This window comes from Sciurus vulgaris, assembly GCF_902686455.1.
Source record: "Sciurus vulgaris genome assembly, chromosome: 1".
In the NCBI taxonomy this organism is placed as follows: Eukaryota; Metazoa; Chordata; class Mammalia; order Rodentia; family Sciuridae; genus Sciurus; species Sciurus vulgaris.
In genome coordinates, this window is record NC_136461.1 from 20,053,837 (window position 1) to 20,074,115 (window position 20,279).

The 20,279-nt window shown below is 35.3% G+C and overlaps 1 protein-coding gene across 1 annotated transcript in view; it reads right to left on the reverse strand.

The window, feature by feature from the left end:
- The window catches only part of EYA3 (EYA transcriptional coactivator and phosphatase 3), a 98,161-nt gene that overhangs the window by 35,077 nt on the left and 42,805 nt on the right, over window positions 1–20,279 (reverse strand). The window contains 3 exon segments of the mRNA XM_079114653.1: window positions 730–815; window positions 16,122–16,258; window positions 19,226–19,292. Coding sequence (XP_078970779.1) covers window positions 730–815; window positions 16,122–16,258; window positions 19,226–19,292 — 290 coding nt within the window.

A 20,279-nucleotide genomic window follows, 5' to 3' on the forward strand; every position in this document is an offset into this window, starting at 1 on the left:
AGAGAGAGAGAGAGAGAGAGAGATCTGAAGAGGAAAGAGAGTTCCTGTGAGCATGGTGCTAGGTACAAAATTAGAAACTCAATAAATATCTGTAGACTAAAAGAAAGAATAAATGCAAAGACAATGAAACATAGAAAATGGAACCAGAAGAGTAAAGTTAATTATAGCCAGAATGTTTCACAGAGATAGTAGTGATATCACTACAGAGAAAAACAACACCAAATCAAACCAAACCAAACTAAATAAAAAACCTCTAAAACATTGAAGATGTTGCCAGTAATTTTCTAAGAAGAGTTAATGTTAATAGTGATCAAGACCAGATCACAAAGAATTCACAAAGAAATGAGTGGTTAAAAGTGGAAGTACTATTTACTCATTTCACAAATGTTTATGGAGTATCTTTGATGTGAATGCCAGGCCTTTTTATAGGCTTTGGGGAACATATAAGTGAACAAAACACAAAAATAAATCCTAGCCTTCATGGAGCTTATGTTGGGGAAGGTTAGGAGGTAAAAATACATATGATAGATAAATCAGCACCATATTCTAGACAGGCTTAGTAGAGAACAAGGGAAACTGATGGCAGTCTAAGAAGCCATCTAGGGTTCAGTTCTGAGGGCATCCAGAAAAAGGGTTCCATAACCCCTATTATTCCTGGTTGTTTCTTAGATGCGCAAACTGACAAGGGAAAGTAGAGAGGAAGAGCAAGTCAGATAAACTATACTGTACCTGGTTTGAGATGCTGGCAACTGCTGCTGCTGGGATATTGGCAATTGTGGATGAAGTGGATATCAGGCTGGCATTTGTGCTTGAAGCTACAGAATTGAGAGTGTAAGAGATATTAGTTAAAGATACTATGTAAAAGCCTAGAAGACACTGAAAAATACATTGTCTTAAGTGAACACATCACAAGGAGATAAGGAACTAAATTAGCAACAGAAACAAATGCTCATTTTGCTTGTTTGCATGTCATACCTCAATTTAGACTTGATTAGAAACAAAACACTTCAAACGTCTCTCTGTTTCAACTTGAGTCTTCAACTCTTCCTACTAAAGTCCTAGAAGGATACATATACATTTCACAGCTCATACTAAGGATACCAATGAAATCAGAACTAACCCAAATCATTCCACTTCATCTTCTCTAGAAGCTGAAAAAGGACTCACCTGCAATGTGACCTACTAACCATCAGTGGAGCTCTGGTAAATCCTACACTGTGGTATCATCATTTATTGTCACTTGCCTCAAGTTATGCCTTTCCTGATGCAAGATGATTATTCTGAGAAACAATGATGGTTCTCCAAATTCTTAAAGTGCTTGGAAATTACTTCTTGGGCTCTACTCAAATAATGGATTATTAATGAGGATCAAAAAGCATCACGATCTGGCATTTAGAGACTTTATCAATGAACATACAAAAACTCAGAATATATTAAATATATTCTAGTCAGGAAAAACGGTAAACTACTTGGACTATCTTAAGATAAGGAATTTGGATTAAGCTGTACATTTCTGAAACACAGAATCCACCAGGGATTTAGAAGCCCTCAGTGACTAGTAAATAACACAAGGACTTCTGTCAGTGTAACTGATGTGAGGTAACGGTTTTGAACTCTTTCCCCACTTATAAACACTCACACATGGTTTCTACTGTAGTCGTAAGTACCCTGAGGGTCCACCATTGGGTAGGGCTGACTATCAACTCCATTAGGGACTATCAATAAGAAAACCTCCATTAAAAACAGGACTGGAGGGTTTGGGTTGTAGCTCAGTGACACAGTACTTGCCTAGCATGTGTGAGGCACTGGGTTCAATCCTCAGCACTGCATATAAATAAATAAAGTAAAGGTCCATTGACAACTAAAACAATATTTATATATTAAAAAAAAGATTAGGATTGGAGCCAGGCGTGGTGGTATATGTCTATAATCCCAGTGGCTTGGGAGGCTGAGGGAGGACTGCAAGTTGGAAGACAGCCTCAGCAACTTAGTGAAGCCCTAAACAACTTATGGAGACCCTGTCTCAAAATAAAAAATAAAAAAGGGCTGGGGATGTGGCTCATTGGTTAAGCGCCCCTGGGTTCAATCCTTGGTACAAAATTAAAAACAAACAAACAAACCAGGACTGGAGGAAAAAATAAAGCAGAAAGCACATTGGTCAAAATCAGAGACGCTTCATCCCCTTCCCTGAGGGTACTCTACTTAGAAGATAGCCTAGAAGAGATTACAGTCGGTACCACTACTGTGCAACCCCAGCTTATAGAAGAACCTGGCACAAAGGAGTAGTTAATGTTAGTTATTCAGAATCACAAAGCTAGTAGCAGATAATCAAGATGACAACTTGGATCTTCCAATTCTTCATGCAGTGCTCTTTCCTCAATCACTGGCTGAGCTAGGGATTAAATTTCCTGTCTATCCAGGGCGACTTTCTTTTCTACAGTACTCTTATCACTTGAGTAATAAAGGACTCTTAAGAGCTTACTTTAAGATAACAACTATATGAAATAAATTTTATAACCTGTCAAATGCTATTTTCTTCCCATCAATATTCACCTTACCCCATCTTTTTCCTAAAATGAAGTATCAGAAAAAGACAGTTTTTAGAGTAGATAATTTCATAAGTAGTTTTAATCATTCTTGTGGGAAAAGATTTTTGACTAGTTTACAGATTCTATTATCAGGACATTATCCTAGGAGGTCTGCAGTAAAACAAAGTGAACACAGGTGACTTCAGGTGGGGGAGAAAATAAAGAACTTATTTCTCTCTCCCAGGAAAGTTCATTTCTAGATCAATTTTCCTTTGGCCCCGAATCTGGCATATACTTCTGTTTTTCTCATATAGATGTTTGATTCTGTTCAAACTTCTCAATAATTTACTAATGACTGAAGGTGCAAATGCAATCTAACAAAGTGGTTCTGGAAATTTAACAATCTTCAGCTGGGCATGGTGGCGCATGCCTGTAATCTCAGCAACCCAGGAGGCTGAGGCAGGAGGACTGCAAGTTCAAAGCTAGCATCAGCAATTTAGTGAGGTTGAAGCAATTCAGTGAGACGCAGTCTCTATAAATATAACAAGGGTTGGGGATGTGGGCTCAGTGGTTAAGCAACCCTGGGTTCAATCCCTGGTCAAAAAAAAAAAAAAAAAAAAAAAGGAAAAGAAAGAAAAAAGAAATTTAAAATCTTCCACTTACTAAATTGGGCTGGTGGTGAAAAAGGAGACATTACAAACAACTGGTCATGTACTCTACTTATTCTTGCTAGGAATCTCAGTAACTTGATTTACTAGTTGATAAGTATCTGAATGTTAAACAAGTACCACAGTACAAATCACAAATTTCTCCCAGCAACAATGACTTAGGGTATCTTGGTCTACTAACCTAGAAAGTTCACAGGGTTCAATAACATTTTTTCTTCAACATAACCAAATCATTTCTAACATGTCATTCATTCATTCATTCATTCATTCATTTATTCAGCAAAACAGTAAGTATATCAGGGTCAACTATATGCTACAAGATGTTCCAGTCACTAAGGAATAAAACAGTGAGCAAGACAAAGTCCCTGACCTCATGGAGTTTAAATTCTAGTGAGGGATGTTAGTCAGTAATTAAATAATACCTAAAGTCTCTGTAACTATCACCAAACCCACAGTGAACTCATCTAAAAATGCAAAACTACTGTATGTCCTATGCCATATAAAACAATGACTAAAAATCCAGAAATTAAAAAAAAATGTATTGATTATTTTGCATACATATCTATATATGTGTACCTACAGATAAAGAAAAATGTGCTGGTTTCCACAAAGACAATAGGGTTAAAAAACAAAAGCAGCAACAAAATATTTTGTTGAATAAAAAATTCAAGTGGTAGCTATTATTATACCTAAAGGCTGTTAGAATTCTAAATGCCAGTGGCATGGCCAACTGTATGTGGGTAGTCCCCACTCCTGTTCTGACAATGGGGTTGCAAAATCATACAAGGACAAAGCTTGTAAGAACCATGCCCCATGAGGTCAACCTAATATAGTCAACATAGAACTTTGATCCAAAGACATGGTTACAGACTGGTGAGCGGCATAGCAGAATTAAGTGATACAGTCCCAAGGTTGGAAAGTTAACCCAAGCGGTAATGGCACATAAAAGTTTGTATAAGATTTAGTTTTTACCCACCTGTCTAATTTTATAACATGTCACCATCTACCTTGCTCTGGCTTTCTCTGAGTTACTCAAAAATAAGACAAGGTCTCTATCATTCCAGGAACTCTGCAATATTGTTCTGTCTGGGCTGTTCTTCCCTCCAGCCTTTCTGGCATGATGGTGTTTCTCCTCAGCATGTCTTACTTCCTCAGAGGCTCTCTCTGACCTTTCTATTAAACAAGTCCTTGGGTTGGGGTTGTGGGTCAGTGGTACAGCACTTGCCTAGCACATGTGAGGTACCAGATTTGATCCTCAGCACCACATAAAAATAAATAAATAACAGTTTAAAAAAAAGTCCTTTCTTGCTTTTCCAATCATAGCAATATATTTTGTTTTTCTTTCAGAGCGCTTTTCAATCTTATTTACTTAACTGCTTGTTTTTTTTTTTTTTCCCCCCTCCCATGGCTAGTTCCACAAATGAATACCTATTATTTTATCAACTTTAGCACCTAGCAAGGCAACTGACATATGGTAGATGACATTCAATACAGTTGTAGAATGCACTAGGTGTGAGTGCCAAAACCACTATCTTCTGCTAGAGGCTGACAGTTGAGTAGGTTACTAAAATTTACTGTCAGTATGTGACCAACATGCCTGACGGAAAACTCAACCAAATCCTTTGAGGCCTAGTAGAAACAGTGCATATTTGGTTAATTCACTCATTTATCTATCAAATACTTATGGAGTGCAACTACTGTTTCATGTGGGTGAGCTGCATCAATGTACAAAACAAAGAAACCTGTCCACAAGGAACTTAGTAAATCAAAGTAATAAAAATTTCCCCATCAAGGTGTCTCATGTTTGGAGTGGAAATTTACAGCAGTAGCATGGAATGATTTATGTGATAATGGATTAAAGCTAGAAAATTCAAGAAGAACTCATGATTAATTTAACATAGACACACTATTATATATAGAAATATTTTTACATATGTGTACTTACATGGATTAGTATACATACATATATTTCTTTCTCTGTTAACTTAAAGAAACTCAAAGAAATGACACCAAACCAGGTGGAGTGGCACACTTCTATAATCCCAAATATTGGAACAAACAAACAAATGAAGATCAACAGTTTTAGGAGGAAGACCACAGTGGTCAAATGCTTTTTCCATCACATGTCATAAATCATGGGGATAATATGTACACCTGACATGTGATGGAAAAAGCATTTGACCTCTGGCCTTCCACCTCTGTGGCCTTCCACCTCTGTGGCTTCCTCCTAAAAATCTATAACCCCAATCTAATCATGAGAAAAATATCAGATGAATTCCAGTAAAGGAATATCTTAAAATATACATGACTAGTACTCTTCAAACTCTCAAGGTCATCAAAAACAAAGCAAGCCTGAGAAACTGCAAAATCTAGAGGAACCTAAATGTAATGTGGTATCCTAGATGAGATCCTGGAACAGAAGAAGGACTTCAGATAAAAATTAAGAAAATCTGAATAAACTATGTACTTAACTGGTTCTTTAATTGTAACAAATACAACATATTAATGTAAGGTGTAAATAATAGGGGAAAGTATCTGCAGGGTATGTGGGAAGATATATGAAAACTCTCAGTACTACCTGTTCAATTTTCTGTAAATCTAAAACTATACTAAAAATAAACTCTATTCATAAAAACAAAACAAAACAAAAACTCCTGGTCAAAGAAATAGACTATTGTGAATAGTTACCAACAAGAGTAGAGCACAAAGACATTTAATAAAATTAAAATTGAGTTAAAATTAATTCTGAAACATCTTAATTTTGGCACTTGACTGTTATTTAATTAGTTAAGCCACCTCAAATGAAGAAAATGACTAAAGACAGGTTCACACAGGCACCAGACACTTTAGGAAAAGACTGATACAAAAAGTCAGATCTGACCACTATCCTAGGGATTAGGAGAGAAAAGAAGTCAGATCTATTTATTCAACGATTTTTTATAAGCACACAGGAGTTGACCTTTCTCACAATGGTACAACTGAGGTATAAAGTTAAGAAAAGGTTTTGATTAGAATTAATCAAGTCAGAAGAGGAATTTGTGAGATAATTTCCCTTATTTCCCCAGGGAAGATTGGGTTGCTGTCAATGCCTGGAGACAGGATGAGTAGATATTGTCATTTTGACTACTTTAACAGAATTGAGGCAGGGATGGGAAGTGACTTGAGAGCTGATTACAAGTTGGAGGCCAGCCTCAGCAACTTAGTCAAAACCTTCGACAACTTAGAGAGATCCTGTCTCAAAATAAAAAACTAAAAGGACTAGGGATGTATCTCAGTGGCAAAGTACCCCTAAGGTTCAATCCCTCAGTACCAAAAAAATAAAAATTAAAAATTGATACACTGTATTTGTCTTTATTCTGTTGAAAGACTAAGTAGTTACTTAGTTGGAAAGCAGCAGCCTTGGATAACTACCCTTCATTATCATGTTAAAATAAAGGTAAAGGTGGGGAGAGGTGGGAAAGAGTGATAATGAGGAACCCAGGCAATTCAAATCCACCAATAATATCCATATTTCTTTTTAGCCAATAGTTTTTCTACCAACTTTTTCTTCAGAATAAATGGCAAAAATTGACCACCTGGGGCTAGGGTTGTGGCTCAGAGGTAAAGCGCTTGCCTGGCATGTGTGAGGCACTGGGTTTGATCCTCAGCACAACATAATATAAATAAATAAAGGTATTGTGTCCATTAAAAAAAAATTGACAACCTAATAGTTAATTTCTGCCTTATTTTCTACCCTGTGCCAAAGTACTAATGAATAATAAAATGGGTCAACAGGTTAACCAAAATCTGGGAGGAAAAATAAATTTAGATTATCTGTTAGTATAGGTTTTCAAATATGGGAGGGTTGATACTGATACCATGATTTCAATATTGAGTATCTAACAACTGTATTCATGATCTGGAGTCAGAATACCTAACTTATATCTTGACTTAATTATTTATTTACTCTATGACTTTGGAGAAGTTACTTAGCTTTTCTGTGCCTCAGATTCTCCATCTGCAAAATGGGGTTAACGTACCTCCTTATTATGTTGTTATAAAGATTACATGAGTAAGCTGGGTATGGTAGCACATGCAGCAATCTCAGTTACTCAGGAGGTTGAGGCAGGGGGACAGCAAGTTCCAAGGTAGCCTGGACAATCTAGTGAGATCCTGTCTCCAAAAAAAAAAAAAAAAAAGGGCCAGGTGCTAGGCATATGGCTTAATTAGAGAGTACCTGCCTAGCATGTGTGAGGCCCTGAGTTCAATCCCTAGTACTAAAAAAATTACATGCGTAACACCTATCCATTGCTTAGAACAATACTGAGAATACAATAAGCACTTACTAAATACCAGCAATTATCATTAATTGCAAAATGAAGAAAACCAGGTTAACCAATAGAAAGGAAAAATATATACTAATACATAACAAGTAAGGATAGTGGTTACTGATGTTTAAGGTTTCTTTTGTTTTTGTTTTTTGTTTTTTTTGGTGGGGTGGGGGGAGGGGTACCAGAGATTGAACCCAGGGGCACAAAAATCACTGAGCCATAACCCCAGTCTTTTTTTTTTTTTTTTAATTTTGAGACAGGGTCTCACTAAGTTGCTTAGGGTCTTGCTAAATTGTTGAAGCTGGCTTTGAACCTGCAATCCTCCTGCCTCAGCCTCCTGAGTCTCTCGGATTACAGGTATGTGCCACCATGCCCAGACTGGAAGAAATATTTTTATGATGCTTTTAAAGCAATGGGTCCTAACTTACCCCAGAAAGTAAAACTTTTTTGTTTTACAAGGAGGGAGAAAGTAAATATAGGTACCAGATTCTTCAAATTCAAGATACAAGTAAAGAAGAGTGGTGGTTCTCCATGTTGGTAGAAAGTTATTAATATAAAAGAAGGGATCCTTACTCTCACAACTAAGGTGTAGCCATCAGGAATAAACCTATTTAGGAGAGACATGGCTACTAGGTTGCCTGCAGTTAGACCTAAGAGGCCTATTAACCTAGAGAAGCATTTCATAAAAATGAAAAGGAAAGTAGGGTACTGTAGCACACACCTATAGTCTCCATTATTCAGGAGGCTGAGGAAGGAGGACTGTTTGAGCCCAAGAGTTCAAGGCCAACCGGGGCAACATAGTGAGACCCTATCTTAGGGGAGGGGAAAAAAAAAAAAAAGGAGGTAGTGATGATAGACAAAGTCATGTTCTTGAGTTTTTCCCTCTTGATTTGTCCCCAGTTTAGAAAGTAAGAAGAGAGAGGAGCCCAAGAAAGAAGAGAACATAAAGAGGAGACTTGATAAACGATAGGTGAACATAGTGACCAAATCTGCTCCCAGTAGACCAAACAGTAGATCCCATTAAACTGAAAATCAAAATAGTTTGTTAAATTTACATAATTTTTTATCACTCAAATTCATATTTTAACAGTACCTCACACAAGTTTTGGCTGTTCACCACTTATTCATCTAGTACCCATTTATAAGAAATAAAAAGTCAGGAGAAAGGCAGATGAGATGCCAGGTACATGGACACTACTTTCAGAACAGAGCAATGAATGACAAACTGCACTGGATTTGGTAGAGTAGGCAATTAATTCCATAGAGTCTTTGAGTTTTTTGTTTTCTTTCCTAATTGTGCTGATATAATTATCATCTTTTAAAAGAACAACTCAGGAAAGTAAAATTATTTGAGTTTAAGTTTAATGCTATGCGTTACATTCTGAAACAGGAATAATAATGAACTTTTTGAGTAAGGAAATACTCTCACCAAGAAGTACTGAATGGGGATAGGTGCAACAAAGCTACAGCAGAAAAGCAGCACACACCTCACATAGCATAATTGGACAATTCATACACAAGAGGTCGGCATATTCAGACTCATGGAGTCTTCTATTCACTTATAGGATAAAATGCCACTGAGAACAGACTAGAACGCAATCAGAGAGGTTTTCTGACACCAACATAAAAAAGGGAAGGCTTTAATCTACTAAGCAGCTCACATTCAAAGGCTATACTACTTACAAACCATACTCTTCAGCTCTGATTTGCCTAATACAAAAAGCATGCACATATCACTCCTTTCTACTTTAGGAGAGAGCTCCTGTATTATCCAATTATTTGGATATACAGGTAAATTTAAAATTTTAAAAAACAATAATAATAATTAAATAACACACACACAACCATGCCTATTTACCTTGAATGGGATAAGAATAATGTGCTGGGCTTGGCTGGCTTGTGGTTAACCCTGTAGTGCAGGTAAGAACACTGTGTTGACTTGGAGATGGAGTCTGAATTAAACCACTTTCAGGTTTCATACCTGGCCACAATGCACCTGAATCAGATAAATTGGACCAATTACAAACAACACACTGGGACTGAGGAGCATGGTTATGCTTTCAATTATTAGCCAGTAGGTTTAAAATCTAAATCTTAAAACAAAAATAAAATTTGCTTGTAAGAGAAAATGAAAGATTCTTCCACTTGTAATACACCACAAGCAAATACGCTTTCAAAGAATTAGGAGATGGGGTCATAGAAACAAAAAAACAAAAATCCTGCTAAAACCCCCAAGATGGTGTTTGTGAGTGTGTGTGGGGGTGTATACACATACACACATACATTCATTTCAAATGATTAGGGGCAACTGACCAGGGTTCAGAAAGAGTTACTGACATCAAACTGGAGTGTCTGTCATAAAGAGTGTCTAACGTTCATTTATCTAAATCATCAAGGTAGGAGACAATATGGACAACTTCCACATAAGTCTAAAATCTACTTACCCATTAAATAAGCACTGAATTTTTCTAAAATGTTTTAAATACTTCTGTTTCTTAAGCTGATTATTTGTAACCTTTTTTCTTCTGATTATGCAAGACATACCTGTTTGATTTTTATGAATTAAAAATATTACAGAAATATGTAACTGGAAAAAAAGTAAAATATAATTCTGTTGTTTAGCTACTGTTAATAGTTTGCAGAAGAATCACCCAGATTTCTACACATTTACTAATCTTTCTTATTTTTCATAAAAACATCATTTTATACATATCATGCATAATTTACATTTTCATAAAATATCTGAGAGACATCTCTCCATGTCATAACATATAATCTGTTATGTCATTATTCATAACTGTTCACTTTTTTTTTTTTTGTACCAGGCATTGAATCCAGGGGCACTTAACCACTGAGCCACATCCTCAGCCCTTCTTTTTTTTTTTTTTTTTTTTTATTTTGAGACAGGGTCTCACTAAGTTGCTGAGGCTGTCTTTGAACTTGCAATCCTCCTGCCTCAGTCTCCCAAGTTGCTGAAATTACAGGCATGCGCCTCTGTGCTCGGCTTACTTTTATTTTTATAATAATGCTTCTGAGTGACTATCTTCCCAAAATATATTTATTGCTTTCCTGTCTTCTTAACAGGAAGGAAACAGTGAATAGATGTTTCTCAGAATTATTATTTACAAACATCAATATTATGCTGTGATATATAAATATTAGAGTAGATGCTGTTATAATACGAAGATATTTACTTAGTCCTAAATAAAATTTGCTAATAGTTCTATGATTTTTAGGTTTTGAAATCACTCTTTTTTTCCCCGATGTGTCACTTCTTTACAATCTCCCATCTTTGTTTGGCTGCACTTCCCTTTTAATTTGTAGTAACTAGGAAACCATAAACAAAGATTTTGTACATGACAGCCTAAGGGTATCTTCTGTGAGTGAAATACTCATTAGTGCATAGATATGGTGACAATTCTGGCTACAAAAAGGCTATTTTGTTAAAAAAAATAAATAAATAAAAACAAAAACAATTGACTAGTTTTTCCACTATGTTCCGAATAGTTTATGGTAGATGGATCACTATAGCTGAAGCTGATAATTAGGCACTTTCCATGTACAAAATCAGTACTAACATCAAAAATGGCTTCATAATCAACATTAGTTCATTTCATTTACTCCTAATCTGATAAGAAATTGATATCTAACTAATAAAAGCAATAAAAATAAATAATAAGGACATCTGATTCACCAGGATGCTAAAATACCTCAGTGCAATCTGGATTTGTCAAATCTGTTGGTAAGTAAATCTAATAGTAAAGGGAAATGTGAAAATTTTAGGTTGACCTTGGAACATGGTAACTGCTTTGTCTCAAACTCTTAATGCACAAAAATGGAAAATGTCATATTCTTTTCTTATCTTTGAACTTCATGAAATAATTTATTTGAGGAGATGGAATAATAGTAACATCTCTAGCATGAATTAGAATTGCCTCTTCTGCTTATTTCATGATCATTTAACGATACCTTTTCTAGGTCACCCAGTCCTAAGGTAATTCTTGCTATGTTTGATTATCAACAATAAAAATGTTCGAAGATTTTATTTATTTATTTATAGATGGTACTGGGGATTGAACCCACAGGTGCTTTAACACTAAGCTACATCCCCAGTCCCTTCTGTTTTTTATTTTGAGACAGGGTCTCACTAAGTTGTTGAGGCTAGCCTCAAACTTGCCATCCTCCTCTGCCTAAGCCTCTTAAGTTACTGAGATTATAGGCATGTGCCACTATGCCTAGTGAAGATATTACTTTTAAAACACATATGATGTGAAATGTGAATATCAGTGCCAAAATTCTTGGTAGTTATGTATCATTTTTTTGGGAAGAGATTACAATTTAAATGTCACAACTGTCATATATATTGTAATTAATGTAGTATCTTTTTCTAAGTAGGTTGACCCTGAGGTATTAGATTTGTGAACATATTATTATACTATACTAAAGCAATATCTCATTAAACAATGTATCAGGTGAGAATGTTTTTATTATTCAGTGTATTTGTGAGTTAAATTTTATTTCTATATTCAAACTGTAAGATATTTATATGCTGGTCCCTCCTATAAGGGCACATACATTATTGGCCAGAAACACAAAGAGATATTTAATATAAAATTATTTTATGATGAGTAGATAAATAAAAGACAATACAAATACTGCCTCCAGTATCACTGTAGCCCTGTTCTTCAGGCATGTAAATATCTTCCACTAAAGGCACCTTGCCCAGAATTTCCACTTAATAGGTAGCATGACCAAATAAATGGTGTGAGTATTTAGAACTACTGCCCACAACAAGTGAGAAAACCAAACTCTGGTTTCTTGACTCTTGGTACATTGTGCCAAGCCTACAACTAGAAAGCTTTTCAAGCTCTTTCAGGCACCAAGAGCTTGCTGTTGAGGGACTACAGGGAAAGAAAGTCTGTACCTGAGTGTTAGTCTTCAGACGCCCCAGGGCGAGGTCTTATCATAAATGCTACCACTCTAATCTGATCACTCTAATCTGATAGTATATATCAGATAGTGGCTCTTTAGAAATTAGTTTGGAAATTAGTTTAGTTAGGAAATGAAGGGCACGCATACTAGAAAAAAATATATGAAAGAACATATTGCTTTGCTGATTTAATAACTCATTTGGATGACCTATCACATATACTAATAGTTTAATCTGAGCATTATTCCTGATTATACAAGAAGTAAAGGTGTACTATAGCAAGCAAATTAGGGAAATGCAGAAAGTATAAAGAAAAAAATCACAGTCTCACCTCACACACAAAAAATACAGGCAGTTCTCACTTTGCAAGGGCCTACGTTAACTGACACCTGTGCATACTGGAACCATCTTTGCTTTCCATTTCTGTGGTAACTGAGATCAAATCTGTAGTGCCCACACTATTAAAATTCACATTTTTTTTCTTCCAAATTATTCTCCATGCACATATTTGTAAAAACATTGAATAGATATTATACTGTTTTCAGTTTTACATACTTTTAAAAAATTTAATAATATTGTTCTCTCAAGATTCCAAAAAGTTTTTTTAGAATATCATTCATTTATAATGGCTACAGAGTTTTACACTGTATGGATAAACTGCAATTTGACACATACCCTTCTATTACATATGTAGGTTGCTTCCAATTTTTTTGCTATTATAAGTAAGGTTGTAATGACTATCTTAGTAAATTTTTTTATCAATAGTTAGTTCCATAGGATAAATTCCCAGCAGTGAAATTAGTGAGTGAAATGAAATGAACCATCCTTAAACACATCCCCAAGTCTTCAACTCACATTAAAATTCTTTTAAAGTAAATCATAAGAGAGGCAACTAAGAACATATTGTATATAACCCCTAGAAATAAATCAGCATCCTTTTCCTCACATAAAATTCTTCAGATCACTAGAAGTTAAGACTTGTAATCCCTTTTCCAATTCTACCATCCCACCCAACTTCTATATAGCTCAGGAAGGAAAACGATTAGCATTCCTCTTCCTTTAAAGATTGTTCTTAACAAACCTTCCTAAAATTTCTTCTAGTCTTTTCTCCTTTCTTTGAGAGGAAAAACTAATTTCAGACGTGATTCTGAGACTATCTTTTGCTACAGTTGTGAATTTGTAAGTCCCTCTGGAATTAAACAGATGTAGGTTCAATTTTAATACTGGGTGTTTACCAATCATATGACTTTGGGTTAGTGATTTAACCAAGTCTTAGTTCTCCCACCTATAAAAAGTGAAAATGCTACTACTTACCTCTTAGGACTGTTCTGAGGACTAAATGAGACAATAATATATAGTGTGAAATACTTATTCTTAGCATATTGCTTGGCATAGTAAGCACTAAAAAATAGATTATTATAATGGGATTTTTTTCAAGTCCTATTTACACCTGGAATAAAATAACAGACTAGCTAATCTGAACTCAGGCAGTACCAAAATCTTACTTTCAAAAGAAATAATGTTTTCTTAATTTTAAGTGAACAAACTGCCAAAAGGCATATGTTAAAACCTAAGAAAATGTCTTTTAATAATACAGTGACTTTCAAAAGCATTACAAACATCTCTTATATGTCTCTGGAGAAAATCTGAGAATATGCTACATCTATCATTCACATTACCTCAACCTAAATCGCTCCCCAGTAAGTGTCACACATTACTTAAAGTCAAGTTAATGATTATCTGTCTCTCTCAATTACTGAGAGATGAATTTATTTAACACAAGTCTTTCTACTTCCAAATACTAAACAAAATCAGATCAAGGGTGCCTTAATTACCAAATTTTCTTTACAACATAAATAATGTTTCCTCCAAGTTTTTAACAGAGATCTATTCACAGAATATTCTTTTTTAATAAAAGGAAAATAAATGATCACAAAAGACATCATAATACCTAGGATCTATATGCATATGGTATTATGTTAGGCATTCCATAAACTGAATTCAGAGATAATGGGAATCTTATTTCATATATAACAGCAGGAATGATCAACTGTTCAAAGTGTTATAAATGGTTTGGGCTTGCTAATAATAAATTCAAATCAAAATAGAGGGTAAAAAATCTGAAAATAATTACTTTATAATCATTAACTATTCAAAAATTAGTTTTAATATACACAAAAAGAAATAATCACCAAAATATTCTCACAGGATTCTCTTTAAATATATCACTAAGAAGCCAGGTGCAGAGGCACGCTTCTGTAAACCCAGTGAATTGGGAGGCTAAGGCAGGAGGATTGCAAGTTTGAAAACAACCTCAGGAACTTGAGGCCCTAAATAACTTAGCGAGAACCTGTTTCAAAATAAAAAATTTTTAAAAGGATTGGGGATGTGGCTCATTTGTTAAGCACCCCTGGGTTCATTCACTGGCCCAAAAAAAAAAAAAAAAAAAAATCACAAAGATAAGATGTTAGTATACTGGTCAGTAGTGAAGGGCACTGAGACATAAAAGTACAAATGGAGAAAAGAGAATTTGTTTTCTTTCTCTCATACAGTTATGAACTATTACTTATTAAAAATTATCCTCAAATTTTTATTTCTAGCATTTACTAGGAGCCAAAGATTGACAACAAGCCTAAAAGTACGAAAGCTATCATTAGCCAGGCGCAGTGTCACATGCCTGTAAACCCAGTGGCTCTGGAGGCTGAGGTGCCAAGCAACTCAGGAAGACCCTGTCTCTAAATAAAATACAAAACAGGGCTGGGGATGTGGCTCAATGGTTGAGTGCCCCTGAGTTCAATCCCTGGGTACCAAAAAAAAAAAAAAAAAGAAAGAGCAGGCAACACTAACACATCCAGAATCTATGTGGTAATTTCTTTGGAAAAATTTTCTAATTCCCAGCTTGTTTAAATAAAGTCTACAAAGATATAATTTGATTAACATATTATATATTTAAAATATTTCTCTCAATTTTCTAACACCAGTGCTAGAAAAACAAAGGGGCAATAAAGTGTATATATATATATATAAAATCGGCATAGATATTAGGTGCCCAAAGAACCTCAAATTAACTTCTGGTAAATCACTCTGATCTGCAGTTCGGGTCCAAGATACCTAAAACCAATGAAAATAATTTCCTACGTACATGAAAAGGTTATACAAAATTGGGGATTTCCCCCATTTTAAGATGATTTCTGGTTTAGCAGAACATTTGACCAGTTTGGGGCCGAGGTGGGCAGAGGCAGGAAAGAGAGAAATTGGCCAAAACCAAAAACCCAAAACCCACAAACCATAGAGTAAGTTATGAGGCAGATGTTATTTGGATATTAAGACTACCTGGTTTTAGCAGAAAACTGGCCATCTCAAAATATGCTTACCTAACTATGCTATAGATAAAGTAAGTTAAATCAATAGTAATTCCTCAAAGAGTTTTTCAAAAACTTGAAGATTTTAAGCTTCAGACTCAAAACTTTGGAAGTAGCTAAATTTTGGTGGGTTAATAAATGAGTACTGAAAAACAAAGATTTTATATTATATGCATTAAACATGTTGTATACTCAACTTCTGAGTAAGTACTCTGTAAAAGATGACACATCTTCCACCTTCCTGATTAGCCATGCTTGCTTTTGTAAGTTGCTGGAGTATAAAATCAACATTCTTAGAAACTGCTTACAATAGAATGCCTTACCAAAAGGAGGTAGTCCATATGTTTGTGTTGCCTGAGGGTAGACAGCATAGGGTTGAGACTGCTGTAGTGTCTGGTACTGAGTCTGCCCAGGGTAAGCAGTTTCCGAAACAGGAACTGACAGGATATGTGCATAAGGTCTGGAAAAATTCAAGAAAACAAAAACTTTTATGTTTGACTCATTTTAGTAATAAAAAATAGGTAAAATACCTAATAATACTAAAATCAAAGAATCAGGAATAAGGTAGCTTATCTTCCACATAAAATGGCTCTTATGGTCAGAAAGCTGAATGTTTTTTTTTTTTCTTTTTCAGGTTCTACTACATCCACCTAAGGAAAAATATTATGGAAAACTTAATACTTTCAAATATCCTTCCAAGTGCCAATTATTACCCTACAACATCCATGATGTACTACATACAAGGCCCTATGTGAGGCACAAGGATTAAAAATGTTTATGCTCTTATTTATGTCTACATACATAATAAAATCCTGAAATAACAGAAACCTGGGTAGAAAAGGACTGGCAATTGGATCTCATTCTCCACCTAGCTCCTTAGGCCAAACTAATGTTCTAAGAGGGAAAGTGGGACTTGGAAAAGAGGATGTGGCTGATTAAGGCAAGCAACCATATCAGAAAATAGAGGGTAGGGGTGAGCTCCAAAATTCTCCTATCAATCGTACAAAACAAGAGCCATGTTAACTAGTAAAATCTGGGATGTTCCAGATAGGACTTTATCTCCCCACTGATATTTAAGTAAGAACAAAATCATCACCAGTTGATGGCAACCACATCAAGAATTGTTAAGGATATGAATTCAGCAGTGAAGTCCCTGGAACTTCATACAATGGGTAGCTGACCTGATCATTTCATCCATTCTATTAATGTTTAAGTATCAGTTACTCTATCTGTCATATTATGAAGTACTTAAAATGCAAGAAAAAAATGCTATTTGTATTCTTTATGTTATATAAAAAAAGGGCAGAGAATATACACGTTTTAGCAGAGGAAAAGTTTTTTTCAACTTTGGAGGAAGAGGACAATAAGGCTACAAAGAAATGATATGTGAGCTGAGCAGACAGTGCGTACACAAATAGGAGAGAAAAGGGTATTGTTCTAAAAGAAAGTTTTCTAAGGATGTTTCTAAAAGAAAAAAAAAAAGGGGGGGGGCGTGTTCTAGAAAGCAAAAAGTCCTGGAACAGGTACAGAGGAAGGAAAGCAAGGGTTTCAGTCTCCAAGGAACAAAAATTTTATTATTAAGGGAAATATATTGAGAAGGGAAGTAATGAGCAAAAGAAAGATAAAGCAAAGCCCCTGAATGCCAGGTGAAAAGAGTTCAGATACATCTGAAACAATTGGGAGGCACTGAATTGCTCAGCAAAGAATGATAAGGTCACAGCTATTCTCTAATAAAGGTTAGTTGGCATTGCTTTTTAAAATTGAATTAGAAGGGGGTGAAGCTGCAATGGAGGTCTAGTTAAAAAAAGATCACAATGCAATGGTTTTGATACATAGTAAGGTCTGAATTAAGACAAAAGGTACAGTTTAAATGTCTTGAAGGGAGCAGGTATGCAAATACTTTATGAATGAATTGGGCATATACAACATATTTATGACTCAGTGAACTCCAAGAGACTGTATTCATAGCCAGATCTCAGCTCAGGAAACAGTTCTGGTAACAGTTGCTATTCAAGTCATATAGGAAAAATCTGAAAAATTAGTGACCTTGGATGGATTCATTTTCAGATATGAGAAAGATCATAGTATCCTTTTTCATCTGTCTGCAGAGCTCAAAACTCAAATGTGTTTTCACATTTATTATCTAATTTCTTCATAATGATCCCACAGAATAGATTTAATTATTTCACAGAAGAAAACCCATGAAAATGACCGGGCAAGGTCATTAGTGTTAATATCAGATTAGAATCGAAAAACTCATTGAGTTGACTTTTTAGTTTACTTTTTAACTAATACAAAATTCAATAGGTAAAAATGGGCACAACTAGAAAAAAAACGCCAATTTCTTTTTAAAACAGCTTCATTAGGCATCTCTTACCTATTACCAATTTCTTTATGTGTCCTACATTTGTAATGCATAAGAATATATCCTGGCTTGATAATGCATGTACAGGTCCACTCTTCATTAACGCACAATTGGTGACTTGGTATATACACTGTTCTGCACCTACCCATTTTGAGATGCCTAACCTGGTTGGTTTTAAATGCTGACCTTACCTTTGAAGGCCCTAAACCTTACCTCTTAGTTACTTCGACCCACCAAAACTGTCCAACTTTAAGCTCAATTGTACTCTGAGGACATTCCTCAAACAAGGAAATGAACACAATTTAGGCTGAGAAGTCCTAATCTGGGGTCATCTTGAGGTGTTTATCTGATATGTAGGTCAAGGTAGAGGAAAGAGAATGATCAGAGGTCAATCAGTAATATGCTTTGATCACTAACACTATTTTCCACTTTCAGTGCCTACTCATTTACAGTGAGTCCTGTGTAACAGTAATCTATTCCAGGCAACTATCTACTTTTTAAAAGGATGTTACAGCCAGGCGTGGTGGTGCATGACTGTAATCCCAGTGGCTTGGGAGGCTGAGGCAGGAGAATTGCAAGTTCGAAGTCAGCCTCAGCAACTTACTAAGGCCCTAAGCAACTCAGTGAGACCCTGTCTCTCATTAACATATAAAAAAGGGTGGGAATGTGGCTCAGTGGTTAAGTGCCTCTGGGTTCAATTCCTGGTTAAAAAAAATTACATAGCCAGGTACAGTGGTATGTGCTACTCAGGGTTCAGGCAGGAGGATCACAACTTCAAGGCCAGCCTGGGCAACTTATAGGGACCCTATCTTAAAAAGTAAAAAGGGCCAGGGATGTAGCTCAGTGGTAGAGTGCCCCTAAGCACTCAATCCCCACTACCACAAAAAAAAAAAAAAAAAAAAAAAAAAAGGATTCTACACAGATTATATTTAGAGAAAATAAAAATTGGAATAAAGACAGAAAGAGTAAGAGAAGTGAAAATAAGTTACATATCAAATTAAGTTTTGCAATGAACCTATAGAAAAGGTATACATATATTTCAGAAATAATTATTTAACTTACTTTGCAGAATACATTTGTGAGGTATAATCATTGGATGAGCGAGGGATGTAATCGGTGCATGTCATAACTGAAAAAAAGATAATATCACCAGGTAAAAAAGTTAGAACATTTCAAAAATGAAATGGAAAAATTGCACATTTCACTGCAATTTCACCGTATAGTCTTTCAAACTAAATTAACAGAATACAGTTTGGATACCAGACAGTTTGAAAGACTGTAGCAGAAAATGCCCTTTTGTATTTATAGACCTGTTTGTAATTTTCAGAGACAATAAAAGAATTGAGAATGTGGGGGGTCAGGGATATGGAAAAGAGTCAAAGGCTGGTACCAACTATCTACACCTTCACCCATCAATGATCTAAACCATAGATAAAGTAATTCCCTAAGCTCTGAGCTGTGCTCACTGGAAAACTTAAAAAACAAAATTGTTTTTTTAGCAATATAACAATATACAACATAACAATATACTTCTTCAGCTTATTCATTCTCTGGTTGCTTATTCTATCCTTAGTGAAAGATCATCAGAATGATCTGCAAATATTTTGGCAAGTACCCAATCTTTTTAGAAAACTGTTGTTACTTCTGTGTATAATCAATGGCAGAATAGATGCAAGTACAGTACTGCTTTTTCTGATGAGTAGTAAAGGCTTTGTTTACATTTGGCAAAGAAGAAACTGATGTCATGCTGTGATAAACTGTCAAGTAAAGTGACTGTACCAGGTGGTGTCCTCTTGACCCCCTTGACTTTACATGGAAATAGCTGCTGTGAAGCTGTGGTCTCATGATTACATCTGAGATAAATGTAAATATTTCATTCGAGTTTGATAGGTAGATAAATGCCATTCTTTAGGCACTATTTCAGTTCATATTGTAGACAATTAACATCACAAAATGCTTTCATCATACTCCTGAACTATTCAAGAACTTCCTTTAACATCTATAAAAACAAGTTTACTCTATTATGAACAGGGACAGAAGAGAACCAACTAACTGTGTCTAGTTAGATTCAATGAAAGAGTATCTGACCCTGGTCAAGAGCAGGCAAGAGGCCAAT